The 25,068-nt window shown below is 50.3% G+C and overlaps 2 protein-coding genes across 2 annotated transcripts in view; both read left to right on the forward strand.

Moving 5' to 3' along the window:
* slc39a14 (solute carrier family 39 member 14) overlaps positions 1-2,403 on the forward strand; it is a 43,985-nt gene extending 41,582 nt beyond the window's left edge. Inside the window, exon 10 of the mRNA XM_068023221.1 lies at positions 36-2,403. Coding sequence (XP_067879322.1) covers positions 36-185 — 150 coding nt within the window. The 3' untranslated portion in view covers positions 186-2,403. The remainder of the gene's footprint in view (positions 1-35) is intronic.
* Positions 2,404-10,545: 8,142 nt separating this feature from the next.
* The window catches only part of LOC137357166 (serine/threonine-protein phosphatase 2B catalytic subunit gamma isoform-like), a 112,206-nt gene continuing 97,683 nt past the window's right edge, over positions 10,546-25,068 (forward strand). The window contains exon 1 of the mRNA XM_068023265.1: positions 10,546-10,642. Within this exon, the coding sequence (XP_067879366.1) occupies positions 10,579-10,642 (64 nt within the window). The 5' untranslated portion in view covers positions 10,546-10,578. The remainder of the gene's footprint in view (positions 10,643-25,068) is intronic.

The raw sequence follows: 25,068 nt of genomic DNA on the forward strand, positions 1-25,068 counted from the left end.
TCCTGTCTAAACTGCTCTCCCATGTGCCTCAACAGTTCCCAGAGATGAACGAGGTGAGCAAAGGAGAAGACGGAGAAGAATCGACCTCATTGCTTGTGTTCGGAATCCAGAACGCAGGCCTGCTGACTGGATTTACAATCATGTTGCTGCTCACCATGTACTCAGGGGCAATCCAGATCGGGTAGGCCTCAGGCCTGCAGACAGTCGACACATAAAGCCATGGCAGCTTGGAGTGGAGCCACTCAACCTTAACAGCACAAGACTAGATCATTGTGAGGGGACAGATTCAGGACACTGGCTGAGTAACTTCATTGCCACGACAGAAGTGGCCTTTCTTGTCGAGACCCACTCCTTGCAAAATATAATTTTATTAGGTTGTTTCGCAACAAATTCATTCCAGCTCCTTTTCCTTTCTGTCAAATAGGACTTGGAACACTAGTAGAGTTTTCCCCTCAGGAATCAGTGTTACATGCAGTCGTCTCGGTTGGACATCAGATTTCGACATTCCAAAGGGGACAGGAATAATTCTGCACATTGTCAGACCTGCAGAGAAGCCTCTCACTATCAGAGCTTATGCTTTATCTTCAATTCAGTGCACAATATTTTATTTAAACTCCACTGATTGAGATCTTGTGATGCCACAAGTTAGACAAAGTCTGTTCAGAGAGGCAGCTTTGAACATTTAACTGGCAAGTCCCAGCTTAGCCCAGCCTCATCACCATAGCAACAGGATTACCCAATAGCAACCTGGCTTATCGGCTGCTTAATGCTGAGGGGTGGGGGTCGTGCCCCCGTTTTGTTTCCTGGGTGCTTCTCCCTTAGCGCCTCATGACCCTTTCCATAGACAGAGGTTGCACTGATTCTAGCGGTGTTCGTGTGTGTGAAAGGGATTGGGGCATCTCCTGTTTATTCACTCACATCCAGGAGTGAGGAGCCCACTACATTGCTCAGATCAAAGCATATATTTATAATTTCAAACTCAGGCAAGACATTAACAGCAGACAGTGTAAGTGGGCATTACTGGAGAAGAAACTGGGAGCAGATTTACTCAGTGAGCAAGGATTGTTTTTCATACGTATCCCAGCAGATTCATGGAAACAACAAGTGCTGGAAGTATTGACAATCGAGAGTTCTAGAATAGAGGGATGGGTTTTGATGGGAGAGTTGGGGGACTGGAGGAATGGGTTAGGGGCCTTTCCTCAGCCTTGACCTTTCATGTGTCTGGAAGCAGGATGAAGATGTTGGAGTTGCGTTGCCCTCCCATGTCCTGCCCCACTCCCCCATCTCCAGGTTTAACCACCACCACAATCTCTGTTGCAGTAAGTTTAACATCAGTTGTGTTGTGCTTTCTCTGTCCATGTGACTCTGTGGGATTCTATTAATCTGAAGAAATTCTGCATGCTAGTCCGAGATGGGTCTTGATTTATTGATGTATTTTCTCTCTCAGTCCCCGTTCACTTTAGGTGGAATGGGTTAAAGACTGCCCTGGGCTGTTCCATGCCAGAGCATCACCAAGGATTTATCGACAGGAGGCCCTGTCTCAGGAGTAAGTAGCTGCTCTGGGACTTCGACTGTCCAGCAGGTGGAACCTCTGCTTTGAACTCTCTGGGGCGAGGAAGGGGAAGCCATTGTTGAAAAGGAGCACTGCTGCTTTCTCCCTGACACAGTCCTGGTCAACTTTTCCATGATAAATTCCTATGTGCATATTTCTAAAACTGCTCTTGTAACTATTTCACATAGTGACTCTTCATCTCTCATGGATCACCACTACTGGCTGGAGGATGAAATTACAGTGTGACGTTTACTTACGCAGCTCCCATTAGATATGTGGGCAGAAGAATTTATCATGGAATTTAAGTCCGAGTGAAATCTCTGATGTTAAAATGAGGACTGGATTGTGTCAGCACAGTCTGATCCCACTCTCAACCTCATTTTTACTTTCTGCCCTCACCCAGATGTCAACACACTGTGTGTAACTACTTGGCTACTGGAAATAGATTCACTAAAGCCGTGCCAAAAATGATCTGAGGTGAATTCACAGGGTCAGGTGAGTTCAGTAAAATAGTCGCAGGTTTGTGAGCAGACTCATTTTCTTAATCTCTCGGTGTCTGAGTCACTGGAGAGAGGGGTGGGGGCCATCTCAGGATATCAAGTGAAATGCACCACAGCTCTGGTTAATGTTAGCAACAATGCTGTGTCCTTCTGAGGGTGAATGGTAGATCGAGAAACATTTCATTCAACGCCTCGTTCACAAGATTGTTGCCATGTAAATTTCAAATCTTGTACTTGGGGGAAAAAAGTGAAAGCATCAGGATATCTCTGTTTAACAGTTGTCTAATGTGTTGTACACAGAGAGATGGGGGTGACATGATGGGCGCGGAGAGGGGATGGGGAGCTGATTGTGAGCACGGGGGTGACAGATTGTGGGTGCAGACGGGGTAGGTGACTGTGGGCACGGAGAGGGGGGTGGGTGACGGCACGGGAGTGACAGATGTTGGGCGTGGAGAGGGGGATGGGTGACTGATGGGCACGCGGGGGGGTGAGAGATTGTGGGCATGGAGGGGGAGGGTGACTAAGGGCACGGGGGATGATGGATCGTGGGTGTGGAGAGGGGTCGAGGTCGGGATTCGATGGTACATGCCCATTAGCTGTTCTTTGATGCCTGTTTGAAATCAATCCTGTTTGCCCTTGTGTTTGCCTCCTCTCCGTGTTTTGAAGCCATTCTCTGTAATGAGTGAAAGTGACCTCAGTTTGAAAGCACTGAGCAAGACTGAGTTAAACATACTAACAGCCTTCCACATGAGCAAGAAACCAAACCCTCCAGCCACCAGAACTGCTTGTGACAAACCTACTTCGACACAAACTGGACCAAATAAATGGATTCTTCAGTCAAATTGTCAACAGAGGAATATTACCAAACTATGTTAAAAGCTGACATTGGGATTAAGTTGAATACAGAACATCAATTTAATTTTTTTGCTAAATTTCCAGCAATGAAGGCTGTAGGATTATCACTTCATGATTGAAGGAATCTTTTCTCTTTGATATTTTGTCAGTGACTCACTCAGTGTGACAAGTACCTCGAGGTAGGAAGGGAATTGCCTCTTACACCCATCTGCAGGGCAAGGAGGAGAGATGGATGTTTACCCCTCCACACCCTGAGTAGGTGTTTCCCTGTCGGACCGAGAGATGCCAGTGGGACCCGCTAATACCCCCTTCTTCCCCTCCGACCTCAGCCTTTCTGTGACAACCCCCGGATTCAAACTGTCTTCGCCGGATCGGAGGCTCCATCACAATCTGACCTTCAAACACTCGGGCCTGATGCAAAGAGTAGTTTTGTGTGTCGCGTGATATGCTGTGCATTCCGAGCGACTTGATACCAAAATGATAAGCACGCAATACTTGGAATGGATTATGTTGTAAATTATGAATTGGAGAACAAGCTGAGTTTGGACTCAGGCCTTTGAATAAAATGAGCTGACTGCTGATTAGTTGACTTGGAATCATAGTAGAACCATAGAAAAATTACAGTGCAGAAAGGGGCCATTCAGCCCATTGTATCCATGCCAGCCGGAAAAAATCTAAGCGTCCAATCTAGTCCCATCTTCCAGCACCTGGTCCACAGCCTTGCAGATCACAGCATTTCAGGTGCAGGTCCAGGTACCTTTCCAAAGAATTGAGGGTTTCTGCCTCCACCACCGATCAGGGCAGTGAATTCCAGACACCCAGCAACCTCTGGGTGAACAAGTTTTTCCTCATGTCCCTACTAATCCTTCCACCAATCCCCTTAAATCTGTGCCCCCTGGTAATTGACCTCTCTGCGAGGGGAAACAGGTCCTTCCTGTCTACTCTATCCCGGCCCCTCATAATTTTGTACACCTCAATTAAGTCACCCCTCAGCCTCCTCGGTCCTAAGGAAAAGAACCCTAGCCTGTCCAATCTTTCCTCATAGAATCGTTTAGCACTGAAGGAGGCCATTCAGTCCATTGTGCCTGTGCTGGCTCTTTGAAAGATCTATCCAATTACCTCTCTCACCCATACCTTCTCCGCAGCCCTGCAGTTTTCTTTTCCTTTTCAAATATTTATCCAGTTCCCTTTTGAAAGTTACTTTTGAATCTGCTTCCACCGCCCTTTCAAAGAACTGGACAGCACAGGAACAGGCCATTCGGCCTCCAAGCCTGCACCGATCTTGACGTCTGTCCAAACTAAAACCTTCTGCACTTCCGGGCTCTGTATCCCTCTATCCCCATCCTATTGTATTTGTCAAGATGCCTCTTAAACGTCATTATCGTACCTGCTTCCACCACCTCCCCTGGCAGCAAGTTCCAGTCATTCACCACCCTCTGTGTAAAAAAACTTGCCTCGCACATCCCCTCTAAACTTTGCCCCTTGCACCTTAAACCTATGTCCCCTAGTAACTGACTCTTCCACCCTGGGCAAAAGCTTCTGACTATCCACTCTGTCCATGCCGCTCATAACTTTGTAAACCTCTATCATGTCGCCCCTCCACCTCCGTCGTTCCAGTGAAAACAATCCGAGTTTTTCCAACCTCTCCTCATAGCTAATGCCCTCCAGACCAGGCAACATCCTGGTAAACCACCTCTGTACCCTCTCCAAAGCCTCCACGTCCTTCTGGTAGTGTGGCGACCAGAATTGCACGCAATATTCTAAGTGTGGCCTAACTTAAGGTTCTGTACAGCTGCAACATGACTTGCAAATTTTTATACTCTATGCCACGACCGATGAAGGCAAGCATGCCGTATGCCTTCTTGACTACCTTATCCACCTGCGTTGCCTCTTTCAGTGACCTGTGGACCTGTACGCCCAGATCTCTCTGCCTGTCAATACTCCTAAGGGTTCTGCCATTTACTGTATACCTCCCACCTGCATTATACCTTCCAAAATGCATTACCTCACATTTGTCCGGATTAAACTCCATCAGCCATTTCTCCGCCCAAATCTCCAACCGATCAATATCCTGCTGTATCCTCTGACAATCCTCATCACTATCCGCAACTCCACCAACCTTTGTGTCATCCGCAAACTTACTAATCAGACCAGCTACATTTTCCTCCAAATCATTTATATATACTACAAACAGCAAAGGTCCCAGCACTGATCCCTGCGGAACACCACTAGTCACATCCCTCCATTCAGAAAAACACCCATCCACTGCTACCCACTGTCTTCTGTGACTGAGCCAGTTCTGTATCCATCTTGCCAGCTCACCTCTGGTCCCGTGTGACTTCACCTTTTGCACCAGTCTGCCATGCGGGACCTTGTCAAAGGCTTTACTGAAGTCCATATAGACAACATCCACCGCCCTTCCCTCATCAATCATTTTCGTCACTTCCTCAAAAAACTCAATCAAGTTAGTAAGACACGACCTCCCCTTCACAAAACCATGCTGCCTCTCGCTAATAAGTTTGTATGTTTCTAAATGGGAGTAAATCCTGTCCCGAAGAATCCTCTCTAATAGTTTCCCTACCACTGACGTAAGGCTCACCGGCCTATACTTTCCTGGATTATCCTTACCACCCTTCTTAAACAAAGGAACAACATTGGCTATTCTCCAGTCCTCTGGGACCTCACCTGTAGCCAATGAGGATGCAAAGATTTCTGTCAAGGCCCCAGCAATTCCTTCCCTTGCCTCCCTCAGTATTCAGGGGTAGATCCCATCAGGCCCTGGGGACTTATCTACCATAATGTTTTGCAAGACACCCAACACCTCCTCCTTTTTGATAATGAGATGACTGAGACTATCTGCACTCCCTTCCCTCGGCTCATCATCGACCAAGTCCTTCTCCTTGGTGAATACTGATACAAAGTACTCATTTAGTACCTCACCCATTTCCTCTGGCTCCACACATAGATTCCCATCTCTGTCCTTGAGTGGGCCAACCCTTTCCCTGGTTACCCTCTTGCTCTTTATATCTGTATAAAAAGCCTTGGGATTTTCCTTAATCCTGTTTGCCAATGACTTTTCATGACCCCTTTTAGCCCTCCTAACTCCTTGCTTAAGTTCCTTCCCACTGTCTTTATATTCCTCAAGTGTTTCATCTGTTCCTAGCCTTCCAGCCCTTACAAATGCTTCCTTTTTCTTTTTGACTAGGTTCACAATATCCCGTGTTATCCAAGCTTCCCGAAACTTGCCAAACTTGTCTTTCTTCCTCACAGGAACATGCTGGTCCTGGATTCTGATCAGCTGACGTTTGAAAGACTCCCACATGTCAGATGTTGATTTACCCTCAAACAGCCGCCCCCAATCTAAATTCTTCAGTTCCTGCCTGATATTGTTATAATTAGCCTTCCCTCAATTTAGCACCTTCACCCGAGGACTACTCTTATCCTGATCCACAAGTACCTTAAAACTTATGAAATTATGGTCACTGCTCCCGAAATGCTCCCCCACTGAAACTTCGACCACCTGGCCTGGCTCATTCCCCAATACCAGGTCCAGTACGGCCCCATCCCTAGTTGGACTATCTCCATACTGTTTCAAGAAGCCCTCCTGGATGCTCCCCACAAATTCTGCCCCATCCAAGCCCCTAGCACTAAGTGAGTCCCAGTCAATATTGGGGAAGTTAAAATCACCCAATCAGGTGATTTCAGGCAGCATATTCCAGATTACAACACTCACTGCGTGAAAATATTCTCTTCTCGATGGTTCTTCTGTCAATGAAAACAGAGTAGGCAGGCGGAACACCTCTGTTAAATGTTCCTTCACCTGTGCTCCAAGGAGAACAACCCCAGTTTCACCAGTCTCGCCACATAATCGAAGTCCCTCATCCCTCGTATCCTTCGAATAAATCTCCTCTGCACCCTCTCTAACACCTTGACATCCTTCCTAAAGGGTGGTGCCAAGAATTGGACACAATCATCCAACTGAGGCCTAACCAGTGATTTATAAAGGTTTTTATCAGCTGCAACTGATATTTTCATTGTATTGTACATTCTGGTTTGGGACTGAGCCTATTTGTGAGGTGTTGGACATCGAGAAGTTGTTGATGTGATGTTGTCTGAGGGATAACTTGCGAAAGCAATCCAAAGGGAAAGCCATGGGGTGCATCTGTTGTAGAAGACAAAATGAACAGTGCTCCATTTAAATCCTGTTCGGGACTCCACACTGATGCCTTCTGCAGTTGAATAGTTTTAGACGCTTTTAGACGCTGACTTAATGATGAATGATTGCTTGCTAATGGAGGGCGGTCTGTGCCTGTGTCGATCTCCCTGAGCCTGGAGTTAGGAGGGAAAAGGGCCGTAAACGATATTCTAGCCAAGTGTTTGGACAGACAGTGCCATTGCCTGATGGTGTCATTTAGACAGCTGCCACTTGGGGGCAGCAGAAGGCCAGGGAAGCTGCTGGTGGCAAAAGCAAAATACTGCAGATGCTGGAAATCTGAAATAAAAACAAGAATGTCTGGAAATATTCAGCAGCTCTGGCAGTAGCTGATGGCCCAGTGTGAAGATTATTATATCGAAAACCTGTCTGGCTATTGTACAGGCAGAAAACTATGGGGGTCGTTCACAGACCTGGATAAAGATCAGGCATGAGTAATGTCATTCAGCCCATCTAACTGCATTCACTGAGCTAAAGTCAAGAGAGACACAGCGCAGCTCCTCCTCTCATTTTAACCCAGTGATGATGAAGGAACAGCAGAAATATAGAGTCGTACAGCATAGAATCAGGCCCTTCGGCCCAGTGCGTCCATGCTGACCATAATGCCTATCTATACTAATCCCACCTGCCTGCATTAATTCCATATCCCTCTATGCCTTGCTCATTCAAGTACCTGTCCAGATGCCTCTTAAATGTCGCTACTGTTCCTGCCTCCACCACCTCCTCAGGCAGCTCATTCCAGATACCCACTATCCTTTGTGTGAAAAATTTACCCCTTTGAATCTCCTCCCTCTCACCTTAAATCTGTGCCCTCTGGTTTTAGTCACCTCTACCATGGGAAACAGACTCTGCCTATCTATGCCTCTCATAATTTTATATACCTCCATCATGTCTCCTCTCAGCCTCCTTCGCTCCAGGGAAAACAGACCCAGCCTATCCAATCTCTCTTTATAACTCAAGCCCTCCAAACCAGGCAACATCCTTGTGAATCTTTTCTGCACCCTCTCTAGCTTTATCACATCTTTCCTGTAGTGTGGCCACCAGAACTGCACACAGTACTCCAAATGCGACCTAACCAACGTTATGTACGACTGTAACATGACGTCGCAACTCTTGTACTCAATGCCTCGGCCGATGAAGGCAAGCATGACATATGCCTTCTTCACCACCCTGTCTACCTGTGTTGCCACTTTCAGGGAACTATGTACTTGCACCCCAAGGTCTCTCTGCTCAACAACACTCCCCAGGGCCCTGCCATTCACTGTAGATGTCCTGCCCTGGTTTAACTTCCCAAAATGCATCACTTCACACTTGTCTGCATTAAATTCCATTTGCCAATCCCTTGCCCACTTTCCCAGTTGATCTATATCCTGTTGTAACCTTAGACAACCTTCTTCACTGTCCACTTTACCAACAATATTAGTGTCATCTGAAAACTTACTAATCATGCCCCTTACATTCACATCCAAGTCATTAATATATATGACAAACAACAGAGGTCCCAGCACAGATCCCTGCAGCACACCACTGGTCACCGGCCTCCAATCTGAAAAACAACCCTCCGCTATTACCCTCTACCTCCTATCACCAAGCCAATTTTGTATCCAATTTGGGAGCTCACCCTGGATCCCATGTGTTCGCACCTTCCGGACCAGCCTACCATGCAGGACCTTGTCAAAGGCCTTGCTAAAGTTCATGCAGTTTTTATGTTTTTACAGTCAGTTTTTATGTTCCCCGCGCAGTGGTTAGCACCGCAGCTTCATAGCTCCAGGGAACCGGGTTCAATTCTGGGTACTGCCTGTGCAGAGTTTGCAAGTTCTCTCTGTGACTGTGTGGGTTTTTGCCGGGTGCTCCGGTTTCCTCCAACAGCCAAAGACTTGCAGGTGATAGGTAAATTGGCTGTTGTAAATTGCCCCTAGTGTAGGTAGTTGATAGGGAATATGGGATTACTGTCGGGTTAGTACAAATGGGTGGTTGTTGGTCAGCACAGACTCAGTGGGCCGAAGGGCCTGTTTCAGTGCTGTATCTCGAAATAAATAAAGCTTACTCTTGAACTCTATTTTCCCCTTTTTAATCTATCCCTTGGCCCTCCTTTGCTGACTTCTGAACTGCTCCCAATCCTCAGGTCTGTTTTTTCTGGCAAATTTGCATGCCTCTTCTTTGGATATGCTAAGTTATTCAACTTCGAATTGTAATAAATGGTTTTTAAAGTTACGTTATGGCAGGTCAGCTCGGCCAAGTGGAACATACATCCTACACTATGTGGGAATCAAGGCCGCACCTCATGTCCCAGACAAAGACAGCCGGAGGAAGTGCACTGGCTGCAGATGCTCGAGCTCCGGGTTTCGGAACTCGAGCGGAGGCTGGAGTCCCTGTTGTGCATCCGCGAGGCAGAGGACTATGTGCACAGAACATTTAGGGAGGTGGTCACATTGCAGGTTATCAGCACGCAGGCAGAGAGGGAATGGAAGATCGCCAGGCAGCCGAAGAGAACAGGCAAGCAGTGCAGCAGTCCCTGAAGTCTCTCTTGCTTGCTAATTGATTTTCGATTTTCCATTCTGGAAACTTGAAAGCATCCTTGGAAATATGCATAAGTTAATATTCAGATCCAACAAGTAATTAGGTAGACGAATGGGAGGTTCGAGCAAGAGGTGGGAAGTCTTGCTGCAATTATGTGGGTTGTGAATGTTTGAAATTCTCCACCCCAGAGACGTGTGGACTCTCAGACTTTGAGGATATTCAAGTTTGAGATTGATCGAATTTTGGAGGCGAAGCGGTGCAGGATAGTGGAGTTGATGTCGAATTTTAGCCAAGATGGAACTGAGGGGCAGAACAGACTGGAGGGGCCGAATAGTCTCCTGCTGCTCCTGTTTCTTTTTGTTCTCATTTGGTGTTTAACTTGGAGAGGATCTTCTGCAGGTGGAATTTCCAAATGTTTGGAGCTGCAAGAGGGATAGGAGTGAGTTCATATTCATTATCGAAAAGAATTATCAATACTTGGAGCAAAATGCAGCAGATGTTAATGGGCAGAATGAACATATCTGCGCAAGCGCGGTACCTGGGCAGCGCTGTGCTTCCTGGGAACTGTTCAGGAATGGATGCCGCTGGGGAGCGGACTACAGGTCCCGGCGGGCAGTGCGCGGCGCGGGGCAGGCCGGGAGTTGTAGTTCGTTGGGGCGCGACTACAGATCCCGGCGGGCAGTGGGCGCCGCGGGGCAGGCCGGGAGTTGTAGTCGGTGGGGCGGGACTACAGATCCCGGCGGGAAGTGCGCGCCGCGGGGCAGGCCGGGAGTTGTAGTCGGTGGGGCGGGACTACAGATCCCGGCGGGAAGTGCGCGCCGCGGGGCAGGCCGGGAGTTGTAGTCGGTGGGGCGGGACTGCAGGTCCCGGCGGGCAGTGCGCAGGCGCGAGGGGGCGGTGAGTCGATTGGCGGCGGAGTCCCGGGAGAGAGGGCGGACATGGCCGCGGATTCACAGCTGCAGAGCAAGCCGCCGCTATCCACCGTCGAGCGGGTGGTGAAAGGTACCGGGGGTAGGGGTTGAGAAGGGGAGAGTGACAGGCGGGGTGTGTGGGTCAGATAGACAGGTGAGTGACAGGAGGTGGGGGAGGGGGTGAGGGAAAGACTGACAGGAGGGTGAGGGTCGCGGGGAGGGTTGGATGAGGGGGTGGGCTTGAGGGAGGGTGAATGGGGTGAGGGTAGAAGGGAGATGAGGGGATAGGTGGTGTTGAGTGGAGGGCTGAGGGAGGGTGAGGGATGAGGTGGGTTGCAGTAGAGGGAAGAGTGGGTGAGGGGATGGGTCAGCTGGAAAGTGACTGGGGTGAATGTGCAGGGGAGGGAGGGATGGACAGGAATGTGGAGGGGGGATGCTGAGGACATAAGAAATAGCAGCAGTTTGGCTTTTCAGCCCATCGAACCTGCTTCGCCATTCAATAAGATCACGGCTGATCCTTGACTTCAACTCCACTTTCCTGCTGATCCAAAGATCTCTCGATCTTGAACATACTCCAGGACTGAGCATCCACAGCCCACTGGGATAGAGAATTCCAAAGGTTCACAACCCTCTGAGTGAAGAAATTTCTCCTCATCTCAGTCCTAAATGGCCATCCCCTTCTAAGTCTGTGACCCTTAGTTCTAGAGTCTCCAGTGTCTACCCTGTCAAGCCCTCTAAGAATTTTATATTTTTCAATGAGATCACCTCACATTTTTCGAAACTCTCGAGAGTATCAGTGCATTCTACTCAATCTCGACTCAAAGGACCACCCTCTCATGCCAGCAATCAATCCAGTGAACCTTTGTTTGACTCCCTCTGACTTAAACTGCACACACTACTCCAGATGTGGTCTCACCAAAGATCTGTACAATTGCACCGAGATTGCCTTCGTCTTAGATTCCAACATCCTTGCAATAAAAGCCAATGTGCTACTTGCCTTCCTGATTGCTTGCTGTACCTGCACGCTAACTTCATGTTTCGTATACGTCCTTCTGAACACCCACGTTTAGTAAGTCTTACCGTTTAAAATATTCTTTATATTTCGACCAAAATGAATCACTTCATTTCCTTATGTATTCAATCTGCCATCTACTTGCCCACAAATTCACCGATCTATATCCCATTGCAGTCACTTTGTGTCCTCCTTGGAGCTCACTTTCCCACCTTTTGTTGTCAGCAAACTTGGATGCATTACATTCAGCCCCTCATCTCAGTCATAGATTGAAAATAGCTGAGGCCCGAACACTGGCACACAGTCTGCCAACCTGGAAATAACCCATTTATTCCAACTCTCAGTCCTCTGTCCTTCAACAAATCTTCTTTCCATTCAATTATATCACCCGCAACCCCATGAGCCCTTGTCTATCAACCTTTCATGTGTCCGGACTGCAGTAAGGTCGGGGGGTGGGGTGGGTGAAGAGTTGGCATGTTGCTGGTCACGTGGCCCTCTGCTAATGGGGAGAGAGTGTCTGAGTGAGAGGGTGAGGAATGATGCACAGACAGAACAGGGAGATAGAGCAACAAGGAGGGGGAAGGTGGGTGTGTGGAGTGAGAGAGCAAGGATTAACGGGCTGAGCTGTGCTTTTTAATGAGTGCTGGAGCTGTTTTTCAATGCGTTGCTGATTCACGTGAGGTGCTTTTTGCCACATGCTCCCTCTTGACATCTGTGCCGAGTATCCCCTGCATTGAGGATTTTCAGTGGGCTGGGAGATTAAAGCTGATGGTAACAGGAATTGTGTCTGTTCCTGAGAGCTCTCTGCAGCTGGTTTGAGGCGATCTGCATCCTCCCGCTTAGAAATGTGACCAGTCTCAGCCTGTTCAGAGAGAGAGGGTCTCTGCAGGGAATCCACACCTGACCCGTGATTCAATTAAAGAGCTCCACGTTTGTCAGCCACACTTTGCCTTTCACAAATCTGTGTTGGCTGTCATTTATTAATCCATGTTATTCATTGTGACAGATCATTTTCTTGAAAGATTATGGTCTCTGCCAGATTCCCCACTATCAACATTAGGCTGACTGAACTGTGGTTGCCGGGTTGATCCCTGTCCATTTTCTAAAGTGAGGTATAACATTTGTAATCTTCCAGTCCTCTGACACTACCCTGAAAAGTTAAGTCGTGTGCTGCGGAATACCGAGCCTCTGACCTGCTGTGGCCACCGCAGTATTTATCAGGCTGGTCCAGTTAAGTTTCTGCTGACTCAGGATGTTGATGGTGAGGGATGTGATGGTAATGCAATTGAATGTCAAAGGGAGATGGTTAGATTCTCTCTTGTTGGAGATGGTCATTGCCTGGCACTTGAGTGGTGCCATTGTTAATTGCCATTTAGAAGTCAAAGCCTGAATGTTGCCCGAGTGGGAATGGGCTGCTTCAGTATCTGAGGAGTCGCGAATGGTGCTGAACATTGTGCAATCATCAGCGAACATCCCCACTTCTGACCTTATGATTGAAGGAAGGTCATTGATGAAGCAACTGAAGATGGTTGAGCCGAGGACACGACCCTGAGGAACTCCTGCAGTGATGTCCTGGAGCTCAGATGATTGACCTCCAACAAGCACAACCATCTTCCTTTGCGCGAGGTATGACTCCAACCAGTGGAGAGCTTTTTCCCTGATTTCCATTGACTCAGTCAAAGGCAGTCACTCTGACTTCATTTCTGCAATGCAGGTCTTTTTCCCTTCTGGATTCTGTTTGATTCCACACTCTATTTTGGACAGAACATTTACCAACAATCTTTTTGTTTCAATTTAATCCTAATTTCTTTGGTCATTGAGGGAGCTGTAGCTTTGGTTGCCCTTTCTTTCCCTTTCCTGAGAATGTGTCTGCTCTCTACCTGAACTATCAGCTGCTTGAAGGTTAATTTCCTGTGCTGCTGGATATATTCCAATTCACCCACACCAGATGTCTTTCCAATTCCTGCAATGTGCACTCCTGCAATTCCGTGTTTTCCTGGTCCTTTTCCATTATTACTCGAAACCTTGAAGCTGTACTCTCAGCCTACACTCCCAGTGCAGAATTGAGCGACAAGACGTTAAACTGAGCCTCTGTCTTCCCCCTCAGGTGGAGGTACAAAAAATCACATGGAGCTATTTAGACAAAGAGCATTGGAGTTAGAGCCCTTGCTGTATCCTGGTGGATATTTGTCACTCAATCAACATCATGAAAAAGGATTAAGTGGTCATTAATTCACTGTTTGTGGGATCGGCTGTGCAAAATGTGGCTGCTACGTTTCCTACATTGCAACAGTGACAGCATTTCTACAGGAGCTCATTGGCTGTCAGGCACTTTGGGACATCCAGGACACGTGAAAGAGTTGTTAAGATTATTCATCTTACTCAGACATGCTGACCCCAGGATTGCATTCTTCATATTCTTGCAGGAGGGAGTCCTCCAAATTCCTCCATCTCCCTCACCAGTGTGGGCTCCCCCCAATTTCCCCCAACCCCGCACACCCCAACCAGCACAGGTTAGATACAGAGTAAAGCTCCCTCGATACTGTCTCCATCAAACACTCCCAGGACAGGTACAGCACGGGGTTAGATACAGAGTCAAAGTCCAAACAGAAAACGGGGTTGGCTGCTGCCTAATTGGATTGCTGAGTGCTGATTGCAGCACGAGTTGCAGCTTACAGTGTGACAGTCAGTCATTTGGAGGAGCTGCCACAGGAAAAGCAAGTGCGACAGTTTTTCAACAACTTTTGCTGCAAGAGACTTGACAATCAGGCTGTATTTGGAGGTGGGTGAGAAGTACCTGAAACTTGCTTTGTATTGGACTTTTGGGGGAGGTTGCAGAGGCCGGAACAACAAAGGGTGGGGCTGTCAATTCGTAAAGGAGCTGCGCATTTTTCACTTAGCACACAGGCAAGCTCATTCCTTACCCCACTTGCCCAGCCTGGGTCAGCAGAAACTGCCTGGCTAAGGAAAGAACAGAAGAAGGATAGTGATAGGGTTCTGATGAAGGGTTACTGACCTGAAATGTTAACTCTGCTTCTCTCTCCTCAGATGCTGCCAGACCTGCTGAGTATTTCCAGCATTTCTTGGTTTTATTATAGAAGCAGGATAGTGCCTGGGCAGCTCTGAGCTGATCTAGGTCAAGACGTCTCCCCAAACTGGAAGAAGAGAAGACTAGGAAACAAGGAAGTTTTTCAGAGTAATAATACAAAAGTAAAATACTGCAGATGCTGGAAATCTGAAATAAAAACACGAAATGCTGGAAATACTCAGCAGTTCTGGCAACATCTGAGGAGAGAGAAGCAGAGTTAACGTTTCAGGTCAGTGACCTTTCTTCAGAACTGTTGAAGTTTTTCAGAGACGGTTTTCTGTGTTCACCACAACACCATCGCTGACAGCCTGTCTCTTTTTCTTACACTCCAACAGCCTCTCCCCGAATTTATTTATTTATTTATTGTTTAGTTTATAATTATTGCTGTGCTTCATTTTTCTTTCTTTTTGCTCTTGCAAAACTTTGTCATTGGTAGGCCTACTATTGGGGTTGGGCGTGGCTCTTGAACCCATGGCAAGCCATCCATCACCGGTGGCAGGGCCCTCAAACACCTATGTGGCTGCAGCCTCTGGCCACCCATGTGACCCTGACACCTTTTAAATTATTAACGCCTAGCCATAGGGGAAAGAGCAATGCCCACCCCAACATGTCTATTGAGGCTTACGTAAAGGCAAGAGCCACAGTTGTCGGCCCCTTGGCCATTGTGGCAGTCTCAAAGATGTACAGGAAGGCAATATTCTTTCTGAAGACCGAGTGGGCGGTGTCCCTGGCCCTGAGTAGGGGGCTCACCATGGGCAGGACTTTCCTGCCAATGGACCCTCTGGGGGGCCACTGTGCAGCGGATAATGTTATCTAACATCCCACCCTTCATTCCCAGTGAGCTCCTGCTCCCCCACCTGCACCAACTGGGGGAGGTGAGGTCAGGGATCACCCCAGTCCTGCTCAGGTCTTCAGGAGAACGTCCTCCAGCATGTGTACTCTTTGCTCCACTGGCGATTTATGGAGCTGGTGCGGGAGAAGGTCTTGGAGGGCCACTTCAATGTGTAGTGTCTGCCATCGAGAACTACCGTCTCCCCTAGGCCACTCATTGGCCTGGAGATGGAGGGGGTCCTGAACCGCTGGAGCCCATAGGCTCCAGTTCCACAGAAGAACTCCGAGAGGACTCATCCGCCATCGATCCTGGGAGTGGGATCGTGACGGAGACGGGTCCAGCTGGCGAGGCGGGGACGTCTGCCCCACAGTGTGTGGTGGGTGTGTCGGCTGCTGGCGGTGACGGACATGAAACTGGTTGAGAGGCGCTGGTTTAAAGCGTTTTTCAAAGAGTAGTTGGGGGAGTGGAAGGCGATATGCGCTTCCACTCCCTCCTCACAGTACGGTGTCGGTGATGGATCAAAGTACCTTTGACGTGAAGATAACCATAGCCGGCATCAACATCAGCAGCAGCAGGGGGTCTCTCCGCAGATTTCACAATCTCTCAGCCCTCAGGGAAGGGAGATATGTGGTGAGCTTTCTGCAGGAAACCCACACTGTTCCGGGAGACAAAGCCACCTGGCTCCTGGAGTGGCAGGGTGGGGTCTGCATGAGTCACCTCACCCCTATTTCTCATATAGTGGCTATGTAAATAGTCCAACTCGGGAAGGGGCCATACTGGACCTGGTGTTGGGGAATGAGCCCGGCCAGGTGGTTGAAGTTTCAGTAGGGGACTACTTTGGGAATAGTGATCACAATTCCGTAAGTTTTAGAATACTCATGGACAAAGACGAGAGTGGTCCTAAAGGAAGATTGGGGGAAGGCCAACTATACCAAAATTCAGCAGGAGCTGGGGAATGTAGATTGGGAGCAGCTGTTTGAAGGTAAATCCACATTTGATATGTGGGAGGCTTTTAAAGAGAGGTTGATTAGCGTGCAGGAGAGACATGTTCCTGTGAAAATGAGGGGTAGAAATGGCAAGATTAGGGAACCACGGATGACAGGTGAAATTGTGAAACTAACTAAGAGGAAAAAGGAAGCATACATAAGGTCTAGGCGGCTGAAGAAAGACCAAGCTTTGGACCAATCTGAAACGAGGAATTAAGAGGGCTAAAAGGGGTCATGAAATATCTTTAGCAAACAGGGTTAAGGAAAATCCCAAAGCCTTTTATTCATATATAAGGAGCAAGAGGGTAACTAGAGAAAGGATTGGCCCACTCGAGGACAAAGGAGGAAAATTATGCCTAGAGTTAGAGAAAATGGGTGAGATTCTAAACGAGTACTTTGCATCGGTATTCACCGAGGAGAGGGACATGACGGATGTTGAGGTTAGGGACAGATGTTTGATTACTCTCGGTCAAGTCGGCATAAGGAGGGAGGAAGTGTTGGGTATTCTAAAGGGCATTAAGGTGGACAAGTCCCCAGGTCCGGATGGGATCTATCCCAGGTTACTGAGGGAAGCGAGAGAGGAAATAGCTGGGGCCTTAACAGATATCTTTGCAGATATCTTTGGGTGAGGTCCCGGAGGACTGGAGAATTGCTAATGTTGTCCCCTTGTTTAAGAAGGGTAGCAGGGATAATCCAGGTAATTATAGACCGGTGAGCCTGACATCAGTGGTAGGGAAGATACTGAGGGATAGGATCTATTCCCATTTGGAAGAAAATGGGCTTATCAGTGATAGGCAACATGGTTTTGTGCAGGGAAGGTCATGTCTTACCAACTTAATAGAATTCTTTGAGGAAGTGACAAAGTTGATTGATGAGGGAAGGGCTGTAGATGTCATATACATGGACTTCAGTAAGGCGTTTGATAAGGTTCCCCATGGTAGGCTGATGGAGAAAGTGAAGGCGCATGGGGTCCAGGGTGTACTAGCTAGATGGATAAAGAACTGGCTGGGCAACAGGAGACAGAGAGTAGCAGTGGAAGGGAGTTTCTCAAAATGGAGACGTGTGACCAGTGGTGTTCCACAGGGATCCGTGCTGGGACCACTGTTGTTTGTGATATACATAAATGATTTGGAGGAAAGTATAGGTGGTCTGATTAGCAAGTTTGCAGATGACACAAAGATCGGTGGAGTAGCAGATAGTGAAGGGGACTGTCAGAGAATACAGCAGAATATAGATAGACTGGAGAGTTGGGCAGAGAAATGGCAGATAGAGTTCAATCCGGGCAAATGCGAGGTGATGCATTTTGGAAGATCCAATTCAAGAGTGAACTATACAGTAAATGGAAAAGTCCTGGGGAAAATTGATGTCCAGAGAGATTTGGGTGTTCAGGTCCACTGTTCCCTGAAGGTGGCAACGCAGGTCAATAGAGTGGTCAAGAAGGCATACGGCATGCTTTCCTTCATCGGACGGGGTATTGAGTACAAGAGTTGGCAGGTCATGTTACAGTTGTATAAGACTTTGGTTCGGCCACATTTGGAATACTGCGTGCAGTTCTGGTCGCCACATTACCAAAAGGATGTAGATGCTTTGGAGAGGGTGCAGAGGAGGTTCACCAGGATGTTGCCTGGTATGGAGGGCGCTAGCTATGAAGAGAGGTTGAGTAGATTAGGATTATTTTCATTAGAAAGACGGAGGTTGAGGGGGGACATGATTGAGGTGTACAAAATCATGAGAGGTATAGACAGGGTGGATAGCAAGAAGCTTTTTCCCAGAGTGGGGGATTCAATTACTCGGGGTCACGAGTTCAAAGTGAGAGGGGAAAAGTTTCGGGGGGATATGCGTGGAAAGTTCTTTACGCAGAGGGTGGTGGGTGCCTGGAACGCATTGCCAGCGGAGGTGGTAAACGCAGGCACGATCGCGTCTTTTAAGATGTATCTAGACAGATACATGAATGGGCAGGAAGCAAAGAGATACAGACCCTTAGAAAATAGGCGACATGTGTAGGTAGAGGATCTGGATCGGCGTAGGCTTGGAGGGCCGAAGGGCCTGTTTCTGTGCTGTAATTTTCTTTGTTCTTTTTCTTTGTTCTATCTTTTTGGCCCCGACAACTTGACTCGGGGGTCAAGGTGCTTGTGCCGGGCTGCTTGCTCCACCTCGCCGTTGAGGAGAGCGGCCAGTCGCTCGTGTGCATCAGCACACAGGTTGCGACTCTCCACCTTCGGACCCTGCAGTGATACCTGTATGATGAGCGTCCTCCCAGATGGTGCACGATGGCGATGTATTTTTTCTGCCGGGGCACTGCCTTCAAGATGCATTAGTTATGCCTCTCTGAGGGAGTTGCCTGTCTTTTACTGGGATCTATTCAGAGTTTGAACATGGTCGTCTCCAGTCAGGGCGCTCCCCCTGCTGGCGGAGGAGAGCGACTTGGCTGTCCGTGCAGCTAGCTCTGGGGATGGACCGATGGGCGGAGGAATAGCTGAAGCCCCTGGGACGCCCCTCGTGGGTGACAAGGGTGCTCGGGAGTGTGGAGCGCTCCCAGCTGAGCTGACGACCCCCGTTTGTCCGGAACTGCTCATCGGACCCAGGCCTCAAAACCCTCCTCTGGAGCCAGGCCCACATAACCTGAGCTGCCCCTCGGAAATGCCCTCTGTGCCATTCCACGTGGCGCAGAGGAGTTTCCTGTACGGGCTGCTGCTGCACGCTGTCCACTTCCTCACCCTCGTCTGCCGGCCGGACACGCCCTGGCGGTCTGTGTTGCCATCTGGCGGCGAGGGGAAACCCCAGTGGAGGTCCTTCTACGTGGGAGTCCTCCCCCTTTACAATGGAGACTTGGGGTGGAGAGTGCTGCACAGGGCAGTCCCTTGCAATAGACATTTAAGTAGCTTCACGGACTCCCAGTCCGCCTGTAATTTCTGCGGTCTGGACGAGTCCGTGTTCCATGTATATATGGAGTGTGCAAGGTTTCAGCCCCTCTTTGAGTATTTAAAGGGGCTGCTCCTCAGGTTCTGGCTGCACTTCAGTCCCACGCTCCTGATCTTTGGGCACGCGGTGCGGGCGGGCGTGGGCCGGGAGTAGGATCTCATCGTCGGTCTGCTCCTGGGCCTGGCCAAGGTGGCAATTCACTGGTCCAGGCAGCGGGGGGGTTCGTCCTCCCTGATTGCATGCCCCTCTTCCGAGGTTACGTTGGCACCGAGGTGTCCCTGGAGAAGGAGCATGCCGGTTCACTTGAGGCCTACTGCGACCGTGGGTGCCCCAGGAGCTGGAGTGCATCACAGAAGCACACAATACTATTTTCATTTGAGTTTTGTTTGATTTATCCAATTGTAATAAAGTTATTTTATAAAACATATATAAAGGGGGCCTGAGGAATAAAGGCCCCCTTGACAAAAAATATAGAAAGGGGGCCTGGAGTATAAAGGCCACCCAAAAAACAGAAGGTGAAAAAAAAAGGGTTAGATACAGAGTTAAGCTCATCTCCAGTGTCCCCATGAAAGTAAAACAGGTACGATAAAGGCAGTTAAATATTTCTGAACTGCTGTCCTGGACCAAATGTGGGTGCCAATTTGCACAGGTCAAGATCACACACACACACACACAAAAACAAATAACCAGATCATTACTTTTACATGTTGCTTGAGGAATAAATATAAACCCCAGGGAACCTTGGGGAACTTTCCTGTTCGTTTTTCAAGTGTCCCATTCCCATTCTTTCAAATACACCTTGAGAGGATTGAATATCTTATCTGCAAGTTAGCCACCTGCATCCGACAGTGCAGCACTCCCTCAGTACTGACATTCTGACAGTGCAGCACTCCCTCAGTACTGACCCTCCGACAGTGCAGCACTCCCTCAGTACTGACATTCTGACAGTGCAGCACTCCCTCAGTACTGACCCTCCGACAGTGCAGCACTCCCTCAGTATTGACCCTCCGACAGTGCAGCACTCCCTCAGTATTGACCCTCCAACAGTGCAACCCTCCCTCAGTATTGCCCCTCCGACAGTCCAGCACTCCCTCAGTATTGACCCTCCGACAGTGCAACCCTCCCTCAGTATTGCCCCTCCGACAGTGCAGCACTCCCTCAGTACTGACCCTCCGATAGTGCAACCCTCCCTCAGTATTGCCCCTCCGACAGTGCAGCACTCCCTCAGTACTGACATTCTGACACTGCAGCACTCCCTCAGTACTGACCCTCCGACAGTGCAGCACTCCCTCAGTACTGACATTCTGACAGTGCAGCACTCCCTCAGTACTGACCCTCCGACAGTGCAGCACTCCCTCAGTACTGACCCTCCGACAGTGCAGCACTCCCTCAGTATTGACCCTCCGACAGTGCAGCACTCCCTCAGTATTGACCCTCCAACAGTGCAACCCTCCCTCAGTATTGCCCCTCCGACAGTCCAGCACTCCCTCAGTATTGACCCTCCGACAGTGCAACCCTCCCTCAGTATTGCCCCTCCGACAGTGCAGCACTCCCTCAGTACTGACCCTCCGACAGTGCAGCACTCCCTCAGTATTGCCCCTCCGACAGTGCAGCACTCCCTCAGTACTGACCCTCCGACAGTGCAGCACTCCCTCAGTATTGCCCCTCCGACAGTGCAGCACTCCCTCAGTACTGACATTCTGACAGTGCAGCACTCCCTCAGTATTGACCCTCCGACAGTGCAGCACTCCCTCAGTACTGACCCTCTGACAGTGCAGCACTCCCTCAGTACTGACCCTCCGACAGTGCAGCACTCCCTCAGTACTGACCCTCTGACAGTGCAGCACTCCCTCAGTACTGACCCTCCGACAGTGCAGCACTCCCTCAGTATTGCCCCTCCGACAGTGCAGCAATCCCTCAGTATTGACCCTCCGACAGTGCAGCACTCCCTCAGTACTGACCCTCCGACAGTGCAGCACTCCCTCAGTACTGACATTCTGACAGTGTAGCACTCCCTCAGTACTGACCCTCCGACAGTGCAGCACTCCCTCAGTATTGCCCCTCCGACAGTGCAGCAATCCCTCAGTATTGACCCTCCGACAGTGCAGCACTCCCTCAGTACTGACCCTCCGACAGTGCAGCACTCCCTCAGTACTGACATTCTGACAGTGTAGCACTCCCTCAGTACTGACCCTGCGACAGTGCAGCACTCCCTCAGTACTGACCCTCCGACAGTGCAGCACTCCCTCAGTACTGACCCTGCGACAGTGCAGCACTCCCTCAGTACTGACCCTCCGACAGTGCGGCACTCCCTCAGTACTGACCCTCCGACAGTGCAGCACTCCCTCAGTACTGACCCTCCGACAGTGCAGCACTCCCTCAGTACTGACCCTCCGACAGTGCAGCACTCCCTCAGTACTGACATTCTGACAGTGTAGCACTCCCTCAGTACTGACCCTCCGACAGTGCAGCACTCCCTCAGTATTGCCCCTCCGACAGTGCAGCACTCCCTCAGTACTGACATTCTGACAGTGCAGCACGCCCTCAGTATTGCCCCTCCGACAGTGCAGCACTCCCTCAGTATTGCCCCTCCGACAGTGCAGCACTCCCTCAGTATTGCCCCTCCGACAGTGCAGCACTCCCTCAGTACTGACCCTCCGACAGTGCAGCACTCCCTCAGTATTGCCCCTCCGACAGTGCAGCACTCCCTCAGTACTGACCCTCCGACAGTGCAGCACTCCCTCAGTATTGCCCCTCCGACAGTGCAGCACTCCCTCAGTACTGACATTCTGACAGTGCAGCACTCCCTCAGTATTGACCCTCCGACAGTGCAGCACTCCCTCAGTACTGACCCTCTGACAGTGCAGCACTCCCTCAGTACTGACCCTCCGACAGTGTAGCACTCCCTCAGTATTGACCCTCCAACAGTGCAGCACTCCCTCAGTACTGACCCTCCGACAGTGTAGCACTCCCTCAGTATTGACCCTCCAACAGTGCAACCCTCCCTCAGTATTGCCCCTCCGACAGTGCAGCACTCCCTCAGTATTGACCCTCCGACAGTGCAACCCTCCCTCAGTATTGCCCCTCCGACAGTGCAGCACTCCCTCAGTACTGACATTCTGACAGTGCAGCACTCCCTCAGTATTGACCCTCCGACAGTGTAGCACTCCCTCAGTATTGACCCTCCGACAGTGCAACCCTCCCTCAGTATTGCCCCTCCGACAGTGCAACCCTCCCTCAGTACTGACCCTCCGACAGTGCAGCACTCCCTCAGTATTGCCCCTCCGACAGTGCAGCACTCCCTCAGTACTGACATTCTGACAGTGCAGCACGCCCTCAGTATTGACCCTCCAACAGTGCAACCCTCCCTCAGTATTGCCCCTCCGACAGTGCAGCACTCCCTCAGTATTGACCCTCGGTCAGTGCAACCCTCCCTCAGTATTGCCCCTCCGACAGTGCAGCACTCCCTCAGTACTGACCCTCCGACAGTGCAGCACTCCCTCAGTACTGACATTCTGACAGTGCAGCACTCCCTCAGTATTGACCCTCCGACAGTGTAGCACTCCCTCAGTATTGACCCTCCAACAGTGCAACCCTCCCTCAGTATTGCCCCTCCGACAGTGCAGCACTCCCTCAGTATTGCCCCTCCGACAGTGCAGCACTCCCTCAGTATTGCCCCTCCGACAGTGCAGCACTCCCTCAGTATTGCCCCTCCGACAGTGCAGCACTCCCTCAGTACTGACCCTCCGACAGTGCAGCACTCCCTCAGTATTGCCCCTCCGACAGTGCAGCACTCCCTCAGTACTGACCCTCCGACAGTGCAGCACTCCCTCAGTATTGCCCCTCCGACAGTGCAGCACTCCCTCAGTACTGACATTCTGACAGTGCAGCACTCCCTCAGTATTGACCCTCCGACAGTGCAGCACTCCCTCAGTACTGACCCTCTGACAGTGCAGCACTCCCTCAGTACTGACCCTCCGACAGTGCAGCACTCCCTCAGTATTGACCCTCCGACAGTGCAGCACTCCCTCAGTATTGCCCCTCCGACAGTGCAGCACTCCCTCAGTACTGACCCTCCGACAGTGCAGAACTCCCTCAGTACTGACCCTCCGATAGTGTAGCACTCCCTCAGTACTGACCCTCCAACAGTGCAACCCTCCCTCAGTACTGACCCTCCGACAGTGCAGCACTCCCTCAGTATTGCCCCTCCGACAGTGCAGCACTCCCTCAGTACTGACATTCTGACAGTGCAGCACTCCCTCAGTACTGACCCTCCAACAGTGCAACCCTCCCTCAGTATTGCCCCTCCGACAGTGCAGCACTCCCTCAGTATTGACCCTCCAACAGTGCAACCCTCCCTCAGTATTGCCCCTCCGACAGTGCAGCACTCCCTCAGTACTGACCCTCCGACAGTGCAACCCTCCCTCAGTATTGACCCTCCAACAGTGCAACCCTCCCTCAGTATTGCCCCTCCGACAGTGCAGCACTCCCTCAGTATTGACCCTCCGACAGTGCAACCCTCCCTCAGTATTGCCCCTCCGACAGTGCAGCACTCCCTCAGTATTGCCCCTCCGACAGTGCAGCACTCCCTCAGTACTGACCCTCCGACAGTGCAGCACTCCCTCAGTACTGACATTCTGACAGTGCAGCACTCCCTCAGTACTGACCCTCCGACAGTGCAACCCTCCCTCAGTATTGCCCCTCCGACAGTGCAGCACTCCCTCAGTATTGCCCCTCCGACAGTGCAGCACTCCCTCAGTACTGACATTCTGACAGTGCAGCACTCCCTCAGTACTGACCCTCCGACAGTGTAGCCCTCCCTCAGTACTGACCCTCCGACAGTGCAGCACTCCCTCAGTACTGACCCTCCGACAGTGTAGCACTCCCTCAGTACTGACCCTCCGACAGTGCAACCCTCCCTCAGTATTGCCCCTCCGACAGTGTAGCACTCCCTCAGTACTGACCCTCCGACAGTGCAGCACTCCCTCAGTATTGACCCTCCGACAGTGCAGCACTCCCTCAGTACTGACCCTCCGACAGTGCAGCACTCCCTCAGTACTGACCCTCCGACAGTGCAGCACTCCCTCAGTATTGCCCCTCCGACAGTGCAGCACTCCCTCAGTACTGACATTCGGACAGTGCAGCACTCCCTCAGTACTGACCCTCCAACAGTGCAACCCTCCCTCAGTATTGACCCTCCGACAGTGCAACCCTCCCTCAGTATTGCCCCTCCGACAGTGCAGCACTCCCTCAGTATTGCCCCTCCGACAGTGCAGCACTCCCTCAGTACTGACCCTCCGACAGTGCAGCACTCCCTCAGTACTGACATTCTGACAGTGCAGCACTCCCTCAGTACTGACCCTCCGACAGTGCAACCCTCCCTCAGTATTGCCCCTCCGACAGTGCAGCACTCCCTCAGTATTGACCCTCCAACAGTGCAACCCTCCCTCAGTATTGCCCCTCCGACAGTGCAGCACTCCCTCAGTATTGACGCTCCGACAGTGCAGCACTCCCTCAGTATTGCCCCTCCGACAGTGCAGCACTCCCTCAGTATTGACCCTCAAACAGTGCAACCCTCCCTCAGTATTGACCCTCCGACAGTGCAGCACTCCCTCAGTATTGACCCTCCGACAGTGCAACCCTCCCTCAGTATTGCCCCTCCGACAGTGCAGCACTC

Source organism: Heterodontus francisci, chromosome 47 (assembly GCF_036365525.1).
Source record: "Heterodontus francisci isolate sHetFra1 chromosome 47, sHetFra1.hap1, whole genome shotgun sequence".
Lineage (NCBI taxonomy): Eukaryota > Metazoa > Chordata > Chondrichthyes > Heterodontiformes > Heterodontidae > Heterodontus > Heterodontus francisci.